Here is a 13,592-nt window from a genome sequence, read left to right as displayed (position 1 = left end):
CAAGACAAATGTTCCTTTTTATTTCATACAGTTCAATTTTGATTCTAGAAACTTGGTGACCATCACCAGTTTAATCTTGTTTAAAAAACACACTTTAGTTCTGTGAATGGTAAGTGCTGGATATGACAGTCTGTTTCTTTTATCTGTAGGAATGTCTTCTCCTGTGTAGCTGGGGCCTTCTTTATTTATTATCAGTCATTTTAAAAGTGTATCATAACAGTCAAATGCAATTTTTCCCACCATATTCTCCAAAGTTATACAAAAAGCTGAAATACATTTGATACTTTATTTGATACTGATTAGACAAGTGTAAAGGACCACAGTGGAAATGAAATCATCACATTTTAGAGAAAGAACCAAACATGCTTTTGTGTTAGAAGGACTTTCAGGAAACAGGATTCACACACTGGTGTTGAATTTAAAGACGAGAAGTGAATTCACTGTTGTTAAAACGATGTGATGAGTGTATATGACACAGAGAGTGGGAGAGAGGGAGTGACAGAATCATAACTTCCAGCAGAATCCTCTAGTAACAATACACTGTTGTGGAAAAAGGAGAATGGAGGAGCTGTGCAGTGTTAGCGGTTTGGATCCTCTCTGGGTGAGTTTAAATGACAATTTCGTTTTTTATTTAATTTAATAGGGACAGGAAGTGTTGCTATTTAACATATTTAGGGCTGTACACTTTAATGTTTTTTTACATGTCTGCCTGGCTCTGGATGTCTGCTCTCGTACAGACTTTTCAGGGTGATGTTTCTCTAAAGATGAATCCAAATATTGTCTGTGGGTCAGCAGTTTCTGTCTCTGCTTTGTGTGTGTGTGTGTGTTTGTTTTGATCACGACAGTGCGTATATCCCTTTAGATAAATGGGAAGGAGTGCACAAAAAGCGCCTTTGTATATGGCCCCTTACACATCACTCACCTGTGTACGTGTTCACCCATTAGCTTTTAGGACTTTGGCCTAAAAGCTAAAAGTGTTTTCGTCTGAGCGTTCAATGGATCCTCGAGCACTTTACTTGAGACTTGTGATGTTCTAACAGTGTTTTCTGATTTCAGGACTGGAATTTGACCTGGTACACATCTAGACCCGACCTCACTAAGTGTTTCCAGCACACAGTCCTGGTGTGGTTTCCTTGTGTTTACCTGTGGACCTGTTCTCCTCTTTACCTGTTGTACCTGCAGCTTCGCCCACATCGAGGGGTCACCCAGCTGTCTAAACTCTGCTGCAGCAAAATGGTATGTCTTCAGAACTCTGGTTGTCCTCAGGCTCAATTTTGAGTGTAATCAGATTCACTCAGGTTTAGGGTTAATTCTTGTAATTCCTCCTTGCCTTTCACAATAAAAGCCCCGGCTTCTGTTGCAGCTCCTGGCTCTTACTCTGGCGTCTTTCGGGCTCCTAGAGATGTTTTACGTTTTGGTGAAGAAGAATGAGGAGATCCAGAATCACCTACTTATCCTGATGGGTCCGCTGATCCGGAGTCTGACGCTGGTACACCACCAGGAGCAATGACAACAAACAAAACTTCTGCTGTTAAAAACATACTGATTCCTCTCCTCTATTTCTCCTCTTCCTTCTCTACTCCTTCTCCTCCTCATATCTTCCGTACCACCTCTCTTCATGTTCTCCTCTCCTCCTCCTTGTTCTCTCATCCTCCTCTTACCCTCCTACTCTCCTGCTCAGGTTCTTTCTGTGGTAATAATCCAGGTAGAGAGGTTGAAGGCCGTGCGATCCTCTGTGCTCCTTTTCCTTTTCTGGACTCTTCTGGTTCTTTGCTCCATAGTTCCTCTGAAGGTTGATATTGAGCAGATTATTGAACAGGTATTAAAAAAATGTTTTGTTATTTATTATTAATATTATTATTGTTATAGATATCATATATCATCTCAACATGATATGTTCTCTGTTCTTTTTCTACCTCAGTTCTTTTCTTTCACCTGCGGTATTTCACAGCTCCATATTTACTTTCCTTTGGTTATGTGAAGTGTCTGTGTTACTGTGTGTGTGTGTGTGTGTGTGTGTGTGTGTGTTACTGTGTGTGTGTGTGTGTGTGTGTTACTGTGTGTGGGCGGGTGTGTTATTCCTTTATTCCAATTTCAGTATTCTTGGAAATGTGACACAAGTGTTTCACAAAAGACTTCAGGGAACATGAGCAGCAAATAAAGCCTGCTAAGTTATTTATGTTTATATCAAAATGAGGAGTTTGGTGAATTACATAAACTGCTAACTTAAAAGTATTTAAAGTAAACAGTCATCTTAATTTGAAAGTGGATTTATTCCTGATATTTTTCCAAATGACACACACATAAATCATCACACTTTACAATAACGATTAATAATCAAATATAATCAAAAAATATGAAGGTAAGTTATGGGAAATGCAGTTCAAATGTGTTTCCACTCGATTCAACTGTTTTCCAATGTTGTAATTCTTTAGTTTTAAAATGTATGTTTCTCTCAACTCTGTTTTCTGCTGTTTCAGGGTTTCTCTTCAGACGCTGTTCGTTTTGTGGCCTTTTTCATTTGTTTTTCTCTCCAACTCATTGAGCTCGTCCTCAGCTGCTTCTCTGATCACAAACCGCTCTCTGAAAAACACACCTACATCCAGGTAACATACACTTACGTCCAGGTAACATACAGTATAACTTTTCTCTCAAGTTATCGTTCTTTAGTTTTAATAAAGATGTTTTCTCCCGCACACCTGAGTGTGAGTAACAGGCTCACCTGCATCCAGGTAACACACACCTTGATGGGTCATCGGATAGTCTGAACACCGAACCATCAGTTCTGTACAGCAGTAATGAGTCAGTAATAACAGGGTTATTGAATAAACATAGAGCAAAACATTTCTTGATCTGTTCATGCTGCCCTCGAATCTGAGCTGGATCATCAAGCAATCTTAAGGAACTGTGCTGCAAATATTAAAGCTGCTTAAATTTCCTGTGATTTAGCTATTAAATATGGGTTATTCAAAAACACTTTTTTTCTTTAGAACCGATGTCCAGAAGAAGATGCATCATTTCTCTCCAAAATGTTTTTCTTCTGGTTTAGCAGGTACGAAACAGCTGATCTATTTGTTTGTTTTATAATCTTATAATATCCCCGTAGATCACAGATCTTTAAAATTGAACATGCAAAAACAAACAGACCAGAAATTGGAACTTAAAATGTCAAACTAACTGAAACGCACAAGAAATAGTTTATTTCTATTAAGATTAATTATAGTATTATTGATAATGAAAATTTTTAACATCTCACTGGAGACATGTCACATACCAGCATGCTTGAAATCCTCCACCATCATCCCAGTCCTGAAGAAAACCAGGATTAAAGACTAAAGACCTGTTGTCTTGACCTCTGGGGTTATGAAGTCCTTTGAGCGCCTTGTCCTGTCCCACCTCAAAACTATCACGGACCCACTCCTGGACCCCTGCAGTTTGCCTACAGAGTCAACAGGTCTGTAGATGATGCCGTCAACTAGCCCTCCACTTCCTCCCCTAGCACCAGGAACCTACCCCTGGATCCTGTTTGTGGACTTAAGCTCTGCCTTCAATACGCTAATCCCGGCTCTGCTGCTGGACAAGCTCTCCCAGCTGCACATGCCAGACTCCACCTGCAGGTGGATCAAAGACTGTCTGACAGGAAGCAGCACGTGAGACTGGGGAAACACTTCTCTGACCCCCGGACCATCAGCACTGGCTCCCCTCAAGGCTGTGTTCTTTCCCCTCTGCCATTCTCCCTGTAAGTCAAGCTCCTGAAGTTCACGGATGACAGCACCCTCATCGGACTCATCTCTGATGGAGCAGAAGATGTTTTTCTTGCGGCAGCAGAAGAAATTCAACCTGCCTAAGGCGCTGATGGTGAACTTCTACACCGGCATCATGGAGTCCATCCTCCCCTCCTCCATCCTGATCTGGTACACTGAAGCTACAGCCAAGAAAAAGGGCAAGCTGCAGCTTATCATCCGCTCTGGAGAGAGGGTGATCGGCTGCCATCACCCTCCCTCCATGACATGCATGCCTCCAGGACCCTGAGGCAGGCCAACCCCTCCCACCCTGGACACAAACAGTTTACCCCGCTGCCCTCTGGCAGGAGGCTGCACTCCATCACGACCAAAATCTCTCACAATAAGAAAAGTTTCTTCCCTTCTCCTACTGACACTGAACCTCAGCAACATCATAGACTCTATAGACTCAATCCATTACATTAATGCACACACAATATATATGTACATTTCATCCATATTCCATGTAAATATTGCTATATTTCAATGCTATTATAGTTTTCTTAAAATAGTTTCTTATCATTGTTTTTATTTGATGGTCCTTTCTTACACTTGATCTTATTTGGCTGTGTTTATGTATGCATCAAATACAAAAAAGCATATTCCTGGTACATGGCAATAAACCTGTAGCCTATCTGATTCTGATTTCGAATGACCCAATTTATGATAAAAAGAGTGTGTTTTTTCTTCCTGTCAGTTTGGTGATCCGGGGGTACCAGCGCCCCCTACAGGCTGCAGACCTGTGGCCTCTGCAAGACCAAAACTCTTCCATCGAGATAATGACAGACCTGGAGAAGTGCTGCACCCAAAACCGCAAACAGCTGCAGTACGAGACATTACATTTAAAAATCTTTGATCAAGAAGGTGTACAAACTGTTGACTTATAAGAAAGTATTTTAATAAAAGAGTGGTACAAGTTAAACCTTTTTAAATATGAGAGCAAGATGTATAAAAAAGAGTCTCTAGACAGTCTTCAATAGCATGTTAGGCATCATTTGAAAATAGCACCATAACATGCCTCAAGTCAAAGCCTACAATTTCAATTATTAATAAGGCAACAAAACAGTCAGACTTCATATGAAAGACAATGAGCTAGAAGTTAAAGTCTTCACCTCCAAAAGTTATGTTCCAGCTTGATTTTTTCTAATGTTCTGCAGGGAAGAACCTGCTGATTCTGGACTGTCATGGTCCCGGCTCTCTGGTTCTGACTTGCCAACAGAGAAAACTCAGCTGCTGAGGAGAAGCAGGAAGGGGCGGGGCAACTGCATCTTGCTCGTGCAAGCTCTCGGGCGACGCTTTGGGATGTACTTCCTGCGTGGGACACTGTGTCTCCTCCTTCACGATGCCTTCATGTTTGCCGTGCCACAGGTACTCAGGTAAGTCAGGGTTTTTTCATTTAATGTTGATATTGTTTATTTAAGTTGGTTATTGCTTATATTTTATGATGTTGTTTATTATGTTATTTTGTTGTAATTGTTTTTGTGTTGTTGTGTATTGGAGTGATTTACAGTCACATTGTGTTGATTGTTGTTTTAGGTTATTGTTTTATGCTTTTTGTGTGCTGTTGTTTGTTGTTGTTTATTGTTTGTTTTCAGTCTGCTGCTGGGTTTCATGCGGGACAAAGACACTGCCATGTGGAAAGGCTTCCTGTACGCCGCGCTCCTCTTCCTGCTGTCATGTCTGCAGTCTCTGCTGAATCATCACTACATGTTCCACTGCTTCACTGTGGGCATGAGACTGAAGACCGCCGTCATGGGGCTGGTCTACAGGAAGGTGACAGACAGACAGACAGACAGACAGAGACACACACACACACACACTTCACGCCTAACAGGTTTTCCCTGTTTGAATCCTCAGTGTCTGCTGATCAGCGGCCCGGCACGGCAGCAATGCACTATGGGAGAAATCATTAATCTGGTTTCAGCTGACACTCAAAAGCTGATGGACGTTGTAGTTTATTTCAACAGCGTCTGGATCACTCCAATCGAGATCACACTCTGCTTTTACTTCCTGTGGCAGGTAAAAATGTAACCTGACGTCATAACAGAACCATTAATTAATTTCTCTGTGCTATATTAGTTGATTAACTGATTTTTCTTTTTTGATTGACAGCTGCTTGGTCTGTCTGCTCTCGCGGGTATTACTGTCATTATTTTGGTATTTCCTTTGAATGGGTTCATTGCTAAATTGAGAAGCAGACTACAGGTGTGAAACCTTTCATTGTTTTGCATCAGAGACTTTTTGTGGTTAAAGCTAAACATGTTCCTCGACACTGCTGTTTCTCAGGAGGTTCAGATGAAGTTCATGGACGGCCGGATCAAACTGATGAACGAGATACTGAGTGGTTTGAAATTCCTGAAGTTTTACGCCTGGGAGAATGCGTTCCTGCGACGTGTTGGCGTCCTGAGAGACGGAGAGCTCCAGGCCCTTAAGAAATCTCAGATTCTTTACTCTGTGTCTCTGGCTTCTTTCAACTCCTCCTCGTTCCTGGCGAGTGCCTACCCTGGCTCCTTCCAAATCACATCTTCTAATCACCTAATTAACCAAATCATATTTAATGTAATAGACTTGTATTTGTATTATTCACCTTCTCTGATCAGATCGCCCTATTAGTGTTTGCAGTCTACGTGTTGATCGATGAGCGAAAAGTTTTGGATGCTCAGAAAATCTTTGTTTCTGTCGCCCTTATTAACATCCTGAAAACTCCTCTGAGTCAGCTTCCCTTCGCCATGAGCACTGCAATGCAGGTACGTCTCAGCCAATCAAAAAACTGTTCTGTGAATCAAGTCAAGGTCTTAAAAGGGTTATTTCATCAGAAATATTAGAATACACAGCTAAATCTACCCTGATATACAATAATATGATCTATTCCTTTTTGTGACCAGGCTGTTGTCTCGCTCAGACGTCTGGGAAACTTTCTGTGCCAAGAAGAGTTGAAACATGACAACGTGGAGAGACTTCCTTACAGCACAGGTAAGACATTACCACGCAGTGTTTTCAGGATTTAAATTGTAAGCCTATCGTTGCACAAACACTGGAAGCAGAAGCACACTGTAAGCCTATCGTTGCACAGACACTGGAAGCAAATGAGAAATGTACTACAAGCGATCTCCACATTCACTACCCAACAGCATCTGAGCATGAATCTCCCAGTGCCCAACTAAGGAGGAAGGGGAAATGTAAATAGAATTTTGTGTTAAAATCATATAAAACCATGGTCTATGTTTAGGTGGATATGGTGTGACAATAGAAGGCGGGTCTTTTTCCTGGACCAATGTTGGTCTGCCGTGTCTGCAGAGGATCAACATGAAAGTGAAGACGGGCTCCCTCGTGGCTGTGGTCGGCCATGTTGCCTCAGGAAAGTCCTCTCTGCTGTCGGCCATGTTGGGAGAGATGGAGAGGAGGAGTGGCTTTGTCTCCGTCAAGGTCATTAAAAATAAACTTTTATTATTTTGTCTTTGTCAAGTGACAACAAACAAAATGTTTTTATTTTCATCAAGGTTACAAAAAACCCAGATTATTTTGTCTTCATCAAGTTGGCCTTTTGCAATGCAGTTAAGGTTATTTTATCTGTGGTGCTGCATATAATGAAGGTTATTTTGGCTGTACAGGGTTCAGTGGCCTACGTTCCCCAGCAGGCCTGGATCCAGAACGCCTCCTTGAAGGACAACATTTTGTTTGGTGGAGAGAGAAAGGAGAGTTGGTACCATCGTGTGCTAGAGGCCTGCGCTCTGTTGCCAGACCTGGACATCCTGCCTGCCGGAGAAATCACCGAGATTGGGGAGAAGGTACCAACACTGTTTCATTGAATTTCTTTTCATTCTCTGTATAAGCTACTCTAAAATAGTATTTGATACTCTTGAAATTCATTAAATCCTGAACAGAAGTTGATAATGACAGGTACAACATGTGAGTAGTTGCAATAGCTCAAATACATTAAAATGGCTACCAAAAGGCCTAAATAATTATTAACATTAAGAAATATATAGAATATAATCATTAAATGTATCACTAGTATGAGTTGATTTGAGTAAAGGTTCCTCTTAAATAGTAATCATGCAGAAATTACCATATGAAAAGCTGTTATTGTTTGAAGGATTTCAGTATTCTTGACTAGTAGAAGTTGGCAGAACTAAAATGTATACAACATTTAACAAACCAGTGCAATATTCCCAAGTATTTATTTAAAATAAATAATGATAATAATCAAATGAAAAACACAAATCAAAATGAAATGAAATGAAAACAAAGCTAAGCCAAAGGTAAGGGCGGGAAGGGTTGACCATGAGGTTCAACAGGCTCATCATTTGGGCTACATTGTGTCTCACAGTCACTCCCCGCAGCTGAAATACCCCGCCACAGAGCTACTGGGTCTGCGGTCCCACTTCATGATCCCTCCAGCTCTGCTTGCCCAACGGACATCCTCAAATGTCCAAGATATGTACACTGTGGATCATGTCGGATCTTTCAGTACACAAACCCAAACACAAACATCCGCTCTTTCTGGTCCACACAGTCCTGCCCCCCTCACTTTGCCACTAGGCCTGTCAATCACACTGTGCTACTTCCTCTGCACAGAAAGCACACAGCTATGCACGTCTTGATTGCTTAAAACGTAAGTTATAGCTGTAACTATGGTTCTATGAATCCCGGATGACCGCCAGAGGCGGTGCTTTAAGCAATGGGTATGTCCGTCTTGCGCATGCGCAGGTCGAGTACCAATACCAACAAAGTCACCTGTGACCCCACGTGACACCAGGCTATATCTGCCAGTGTCATCAGAGGATCTGTTCCCAGAATCTTCTCGCGAAAAAACGAGGATTCTGAGTGACAGGATATTCTGGCGGTCATCCGGGATTCATAGAACCATAGTTACAGCTGTAACTTACGTTTTATTTCATCCCTACTGACCGCCAGAGGCGGTGCTTTAAGCACTGGATGACTTATACCAACAATGTCATGAAGAATCCAAGCACATACCCTAATTGGAAGCAGCAGAGCTTGGCAACAGGACCACGCCCAAAGGATGGGGAGTGGCGACATTGACCCGATAAAACCTGGAGGATGTACCAGAAGACGCCCACGATGCCACGGCGCAGATGGTCTCCAGGGGCACCCCTCTCAGGGCAGCCCAAGAAGTTGAGATGCTCCTTGTAGAGTGGCATCTAATCCCTGATGGCAGGGGGCGGCCACTGGCCCCATAGGCATGTGAGATGGTGTCTACAACCCAGTGGGACAGCTGCTGTTTAGAGAGAGCACAACCCGTTTTAGTGCCGCCATGGCAAACGAAGAGCTGCTCTGACTGCCGTATACAGGCGGTAGCATCAATGTACGCCCTTAGGGCACGTACAGGGCACAGCAACTCAGATGTGCCATCCTCCTGATGACTACCAAGGCGTGCGAGCTGGATAGGCTGATTGAAGTGGGCTCGTGGAAGCACCTTGGGCAGGAACGCCACGTTAGGCCAAAGGGCAACACCTGAACCGTCGGAGTTCCACCTCAGGCATGTATCGCTCACAGAGAGGGCATGCAACTCCCCAACTCGCTTACCTGAGGTTATGGCAAGCAGAAATGCTGCCTTCATAGAAATCCACTTAAGCCCCACCTGGGCCAGGGGCTCGAAGGGAGGAGACGATAGGGCATCCAGCACCAGGGGTAGGTCCCAAGCAGGAGCCCTCAGGGTGCTAGGGGGACACTGCCTTAAGGCCCCTCTCAGGAAGAGGGACACCAACCTGTGGGGCCCCACTGTGGCGCCTTCAACTCCGGCATGTCGGGCAGAGATAGCAGCAACATAAACCCTCAGTTTGGAGTGGAGTGAGAACGTCCACGATCTAGAAGAGACTGCAGAAACTCTAAAATAGAGGCCACAGAGCAATGCTCTGGATTCTCAGCCTTGCCTATACACCAGTGGGAGAACAGCTTCCACTTGCACTCGTACTGCACCCGAGTGGATGGTGCAGGATAGTTCCCCTGACAGCCGCCGTGAGATCACTCAGTGGTGGGTTGGGCCCTGCAGAGGCCAAGCCCAGAGCTGAAGACGATGAGGGTCGGGATGCCTGTTGGGGAGACGCCATGGTGGGCAGCAGCAGAGACTGCGCAGCAGTGGGAACCACACCCTCCCCGGCCAGAGGGGGGGCACCAGAAGGAGCCTGTGTCCCCGTGTAAGGACCCTCTGAAGCGTCTGTAAAATCAGAGGCAGCGGCGGGAAGGCATAAAGGAGACTGTCTGGTCAATCGTGGGCCAGAGCGTCCTGCCCCATCGGGCTGCTCACCTCCGTCCAGGAGAACCAGAGGGGGCAGTGCCTCGACTCCTCCGAGGCAAAGAGGTCCACCTCGGCCCTGCCGAAAAGGCCCCAGATTGTCTCTACTACCTCCGGGTGAAGCCTCCACTCACCCGGTGGAGGCTTGTGCCGGGAGAGGAAGTCTGCGACCTGGTTCTGAACCCCCGGTAGAAAGACGGCCCGGACACTGGCCAAGTCAAAAGGCTCTGTGATACCCGGAGTAGCTGTGTGGACCTGGTGCCCCCCTGATGGTTGATCTGGGCAACAGCGGACATGTTGTCTGAGCGGACAAGCACATGCTTGCCCCCTAGATGGGGTAAAAAGTGCATGAGTGCAAGCTACACAGCACGAAGCTCTAGCACGTTTACATGATGTGCACTTTCCAGGGCAGACCACTGACCCTGGACAGTCCTGCCCTGCCACACGGCACCCCATCCTGAGAGACATGCATCCATAGTGACCGTCTCCCGGCGGGATGGGATGACACCCATGGGCACGCCCATCAAAAGATAGTCCCTGTCTCTCCAACGGGACAGAGAGTGGAGACACTGCTGGGACACCCTGACTCTTCTGTGCCTGTGCCATTTGGCGTCCAAGTAGAGGCTGTTCAGCCACATTTGCATGGGGCGCAGCGACAGCAGGCCTAAGGGCACTACGGCTGAGGCAGCCGTCAGTCTGCCCAATAGCTGGAGGAACTGGATGTAAGGCACCATCTTGCCCAGCCTGAAGATGGGAAGAAGGTGCAAAATGTCGTCCACACGGCAAGGCGACAGGTAGGCTCTCATGGCGACCGAATCCAGGACCATCCCCAAAAAGGTGACCTGCTGGGAAGGGTCCAGGCAGCTCTTCCCGGTGTTTACCGTTAGCCCCAACTGGTCTACGTGGGATAAAAGGCGGGCCGTATCCTGAGCCACTTGAGATGTGGATGGCGCGCAAACCAGCCAATCGTCCAAGTATGGCAGGACCTTCAAGCCCTGCGCCTGCAGGGGGGCGAGAGCTGCTGCTACGACTCTGGTGAACACCCTTGGAGAAAGGGAGAGACCAAAGGGAAGCACCCGGAACTGAAAGTGTCGGCCCTGAAAGGCAAACCTCAGGAACTTCCGGTGGTGAGATGCAATTGGCACGTGGAAGTAGGCATCCCTCAGGTCCACGGTTGCGAACCACTCCCCCCGAAGGGTGTCTGCTGTGGTCAGCATACGGAATGGCAGCACTTTCAGGAATCTGTTGATCCCACTGAGATCCAATATCGGACGAAATCCGCCGACTTTCTTGCTCACAAGAAAGTACACCGAGTAGAACCCCCCGGGCTGAAGGAGAGGGTCTACTGGCTCGATTGCACCCTTGGCCAAGAGGACGGACAACTCTTGGGCCAGAGCTAAGGCCTTTGCCGGATCGCTGACAACTGTCATTCTGACCCGGCCGAAGGCTAGGGGCCGGCGTCGGAACTGTAATTCGTACCCATGGGTTAAGGTGGAAACAACCCAAGGGTCGGAAGTAGAGGCAGCCCAGTAACTGAGCTGCTGTTGGGAAAAGCAGCCGACTACCGGCCCCGAGGCCTCAGGGCCTAGCCCCCCGGACTCCAGAGCCCCTTGGGGGGCGCCGGTAAGGCTCTGAGGCACGAGGCTGTCTAGAGAGCCGGCGACCAGGCGCTCGAAAGTTACCAGGAGGCGGTTGGGTGGGCCGCTGGGATCTCCGAATACCACCGCTGTAAGCTGGTGGCTGAGTACGGCCGCCAGGGGCAGCAGAGGGGCCCCCGGGCCTGCTGGGGGTGGGCACATGCCTATGAAGGCCTGAGAGCTGCTGCCTGGTCTGCCAAGCTTGGGCAGCCCGCTCCAGCGTCTCCAGGGCAGCTGACCCAAACAGCTCTCCTGGCTCGACTGGTACGCTACGGAGGACCTTCCTACAGGTCTCCGTCAGTGGTGACTGGGCAAGCCAGACCTGACGACGAGTCTGCACCAATAAGGACATAACTCGTCCCAACTCCCTAGACATAAGGGCAAAGGCTTGCAGTGACGCATCAATAAGGCCCAGCAGAGAAGGCTCAGCCAGAGCCTGCTGCAGGGATGCAGAGATGGCGAGCATTAAATGCGAGAGGGAGTTCCCGATACGACCCATGCGTGCCCCTGCATCATAGGCTCTACAGAGCAGGTCGTCTGTGACCCTGCACTGAGGCTGAGGGCATCTGGCATCAGGTCTCAAAGCCTCATCAGGAGCCAGAATCAGGGAGGCAATGGCAGACTCAACGGATGGCATGCGACCCAGCCCCACCTTCGCCGGATCCTGCATGGCAGCCAAGGTCCGGGCATCAGAGCCAGAGCGGGAGAGGGCCTTGGTGTCTCTCCAGCAAGCATGGAGTTCCCTCAGGTACTCCTCTGAAGGAGGAACAGTGAGAGTGACGGGGGCAGGGCTACGCCTGAAGAAGGTGCTAGTCTGAGCCGAGTCGGCCTGCGGAACCTGAAGCTGCAGGCGTGCCAGGGCTGCACACATAATGGCCGCCATGGAGGTGTCTTCCCTGCACTGCAGGGAGCTCTGATCAGAGGAGTGGGAGGCCTCCTCGGGAGTAAGCAAGGCCTCGTCCTCCCCCTTGTCATTGAAGAGGTTAGCTGAGGCTGCTAGCGACATGGCATCCACAAGCAGAGGTGCAGCAACTGGGGGGCCAGGGGGCAAACTAGTAGCCCCCACACCTGCCCCTGGCTGAAGGGCCAAGAGGAGCGACTTCATCTGCTCCATGTCAGCGGCTAACTGGTCCACTTTGGAAGAGAGCCTACTTTCTCTAGCCCTCTTATTGGGGGGTGCACCCATAGCCCTCACTCTGTCAAGTTGCTGGGAACAGCCAGACTGAGCTGGAGGGAGATGTGACAAGGAGAGGTGTGCGTTGGCTGCTGCCAGGCGCTCCACCTCTTCGACTCTAGCCGCCCTGAGCGCCCGAGGCATGAAACTACAGTTCATGCAGGCGTCTTGTGTGAGACCCTCCCTCAAATGCTCGAGACCGAGGCAAGGCGAGGGGCAGCGGTCATGGCCGTCCTCGGGCTCAAGGGAAGCCATACAGGCGGGGGCGAGGGCACAGCCTTCACCAGTTACCTGCTGAACGGAAAGAGTAGCCCGAAATACTGCTACTAGTCGCAGAACGTAAAGAGGGATGCATACAAACATGTTCTCCACGTTACCAGCCGTGGGAGCGGGAGCGAGAACACTGCCTTCACCAGCTGAGTTAAACAATCAAAGCAATACGTTACCGGGAGCGAGAGCACTGCCTTCACCAGTTGATATAAACAGTCAAAGTAATATGATACCGGGAGCGAGAGCACTGCCTTCACCAGTTGATTTAAACAATTAAAGTAATATGTTACCGGGAGCAGGAGCGAGAGCACTGCCTTCACCAGTTGATTTAAACAATTAAAGTAATATGTTACCGGGAGCGGGAGCGAGAGCACTGCCTTCACCAGTTGATTTAAACAATTAAAGTAATATGTTACTGGGAGCGGGAGCGAGAGCACTGCCTTCACCAGTTGATTTAAACAATTAAAGTA

General features: G+C 47.5%; 1 protein-coding gene across 1 annotated transcript in view; it reads left to right on the top strand.

The window, feature by feature from the left end:
- The first annotated feature begins 559 nt into the window (after window positions 1-559).
- Window positions 560-13,592, top strand: part of LOC134878116 (multidrug resistance-associated protein 1-like) — a 31,293-nt gene continuing 18,260 nt past the window's right edge. Inside the window, exons 1-16 of the mRNA XM_063903937.1 lie at window positions 560-601; window positions 1,057-1,236; window positions 1,364-1,489; window positions 1,682-1,819; window positions 2,481-2,606; window positions 2,991-3,052; window positions 4,480-4,608; window positions 4,940-5,158; window positions 5,378-5,555; window positions 5,640-5,801; window positions 5,895-5,987; window positions 6,069-6,272; window positions 6,383-6,529; window positions 6,668-6,755; window positions 7,012-7,208; window positions 7,394-7,570. Coding sequence (XP_063760007.1) covers window positions 560-601; window positions 1,057-1,236; window positions 1,364-1,489; window positions 1,682-1,819; window positions 2,481-2,606; window positions 2,991-3,052; window positions 4,480-4,608; window positions 4,940-5,158; window positions 5,378-5,555; window positions 5,640-5,801; window positions 5,895-5,987; window positions 6,069-6,272; window positions 6,383-6,529; window positions 6,668-6,755; window positions 7,012-7,208; window positions 7,394-7,570 — 2,268 coding nt within the window. The remainder of the gene's footprint in view (window positions 602-1,056; window positions 1,237-1,363; window positions 1,490-1,681; window positions 1,820-2,480; window positions 2,607-2,990; window positions 3,053-4,479; window positions 4,609-4,939; window positions 5,159-5,377; window positions 5,556-5,639; window positions 5,802-5,894; window positions 5,988-6,068; window positions 6,273-6,382; window positions 6,530-6,667; window positions 6,756-7,011; window positions 7,209-7,393; window positions 7,571-13,592) is intronic.

This window comes from Eleginops maclovinus, chromosome 16, assembly GCF_036324505.1.
Source record: "Eleginops maclovinus isolate JMC-PN-2008 ecotype Puerto Natales chromosome 16, JC_Emac_rtc_rv5, whole genome shotgun sequence".
NCBI classification, from domain to species: Eukaryota; Metazoa; Chordata; class Actinopteri; order Perciformes; family Eleginopidae; genus Eleginops; species Eleginops maclovinus.
This window is presented reverse-complemented; position numbering and strand designations above follow the sequence as displayed.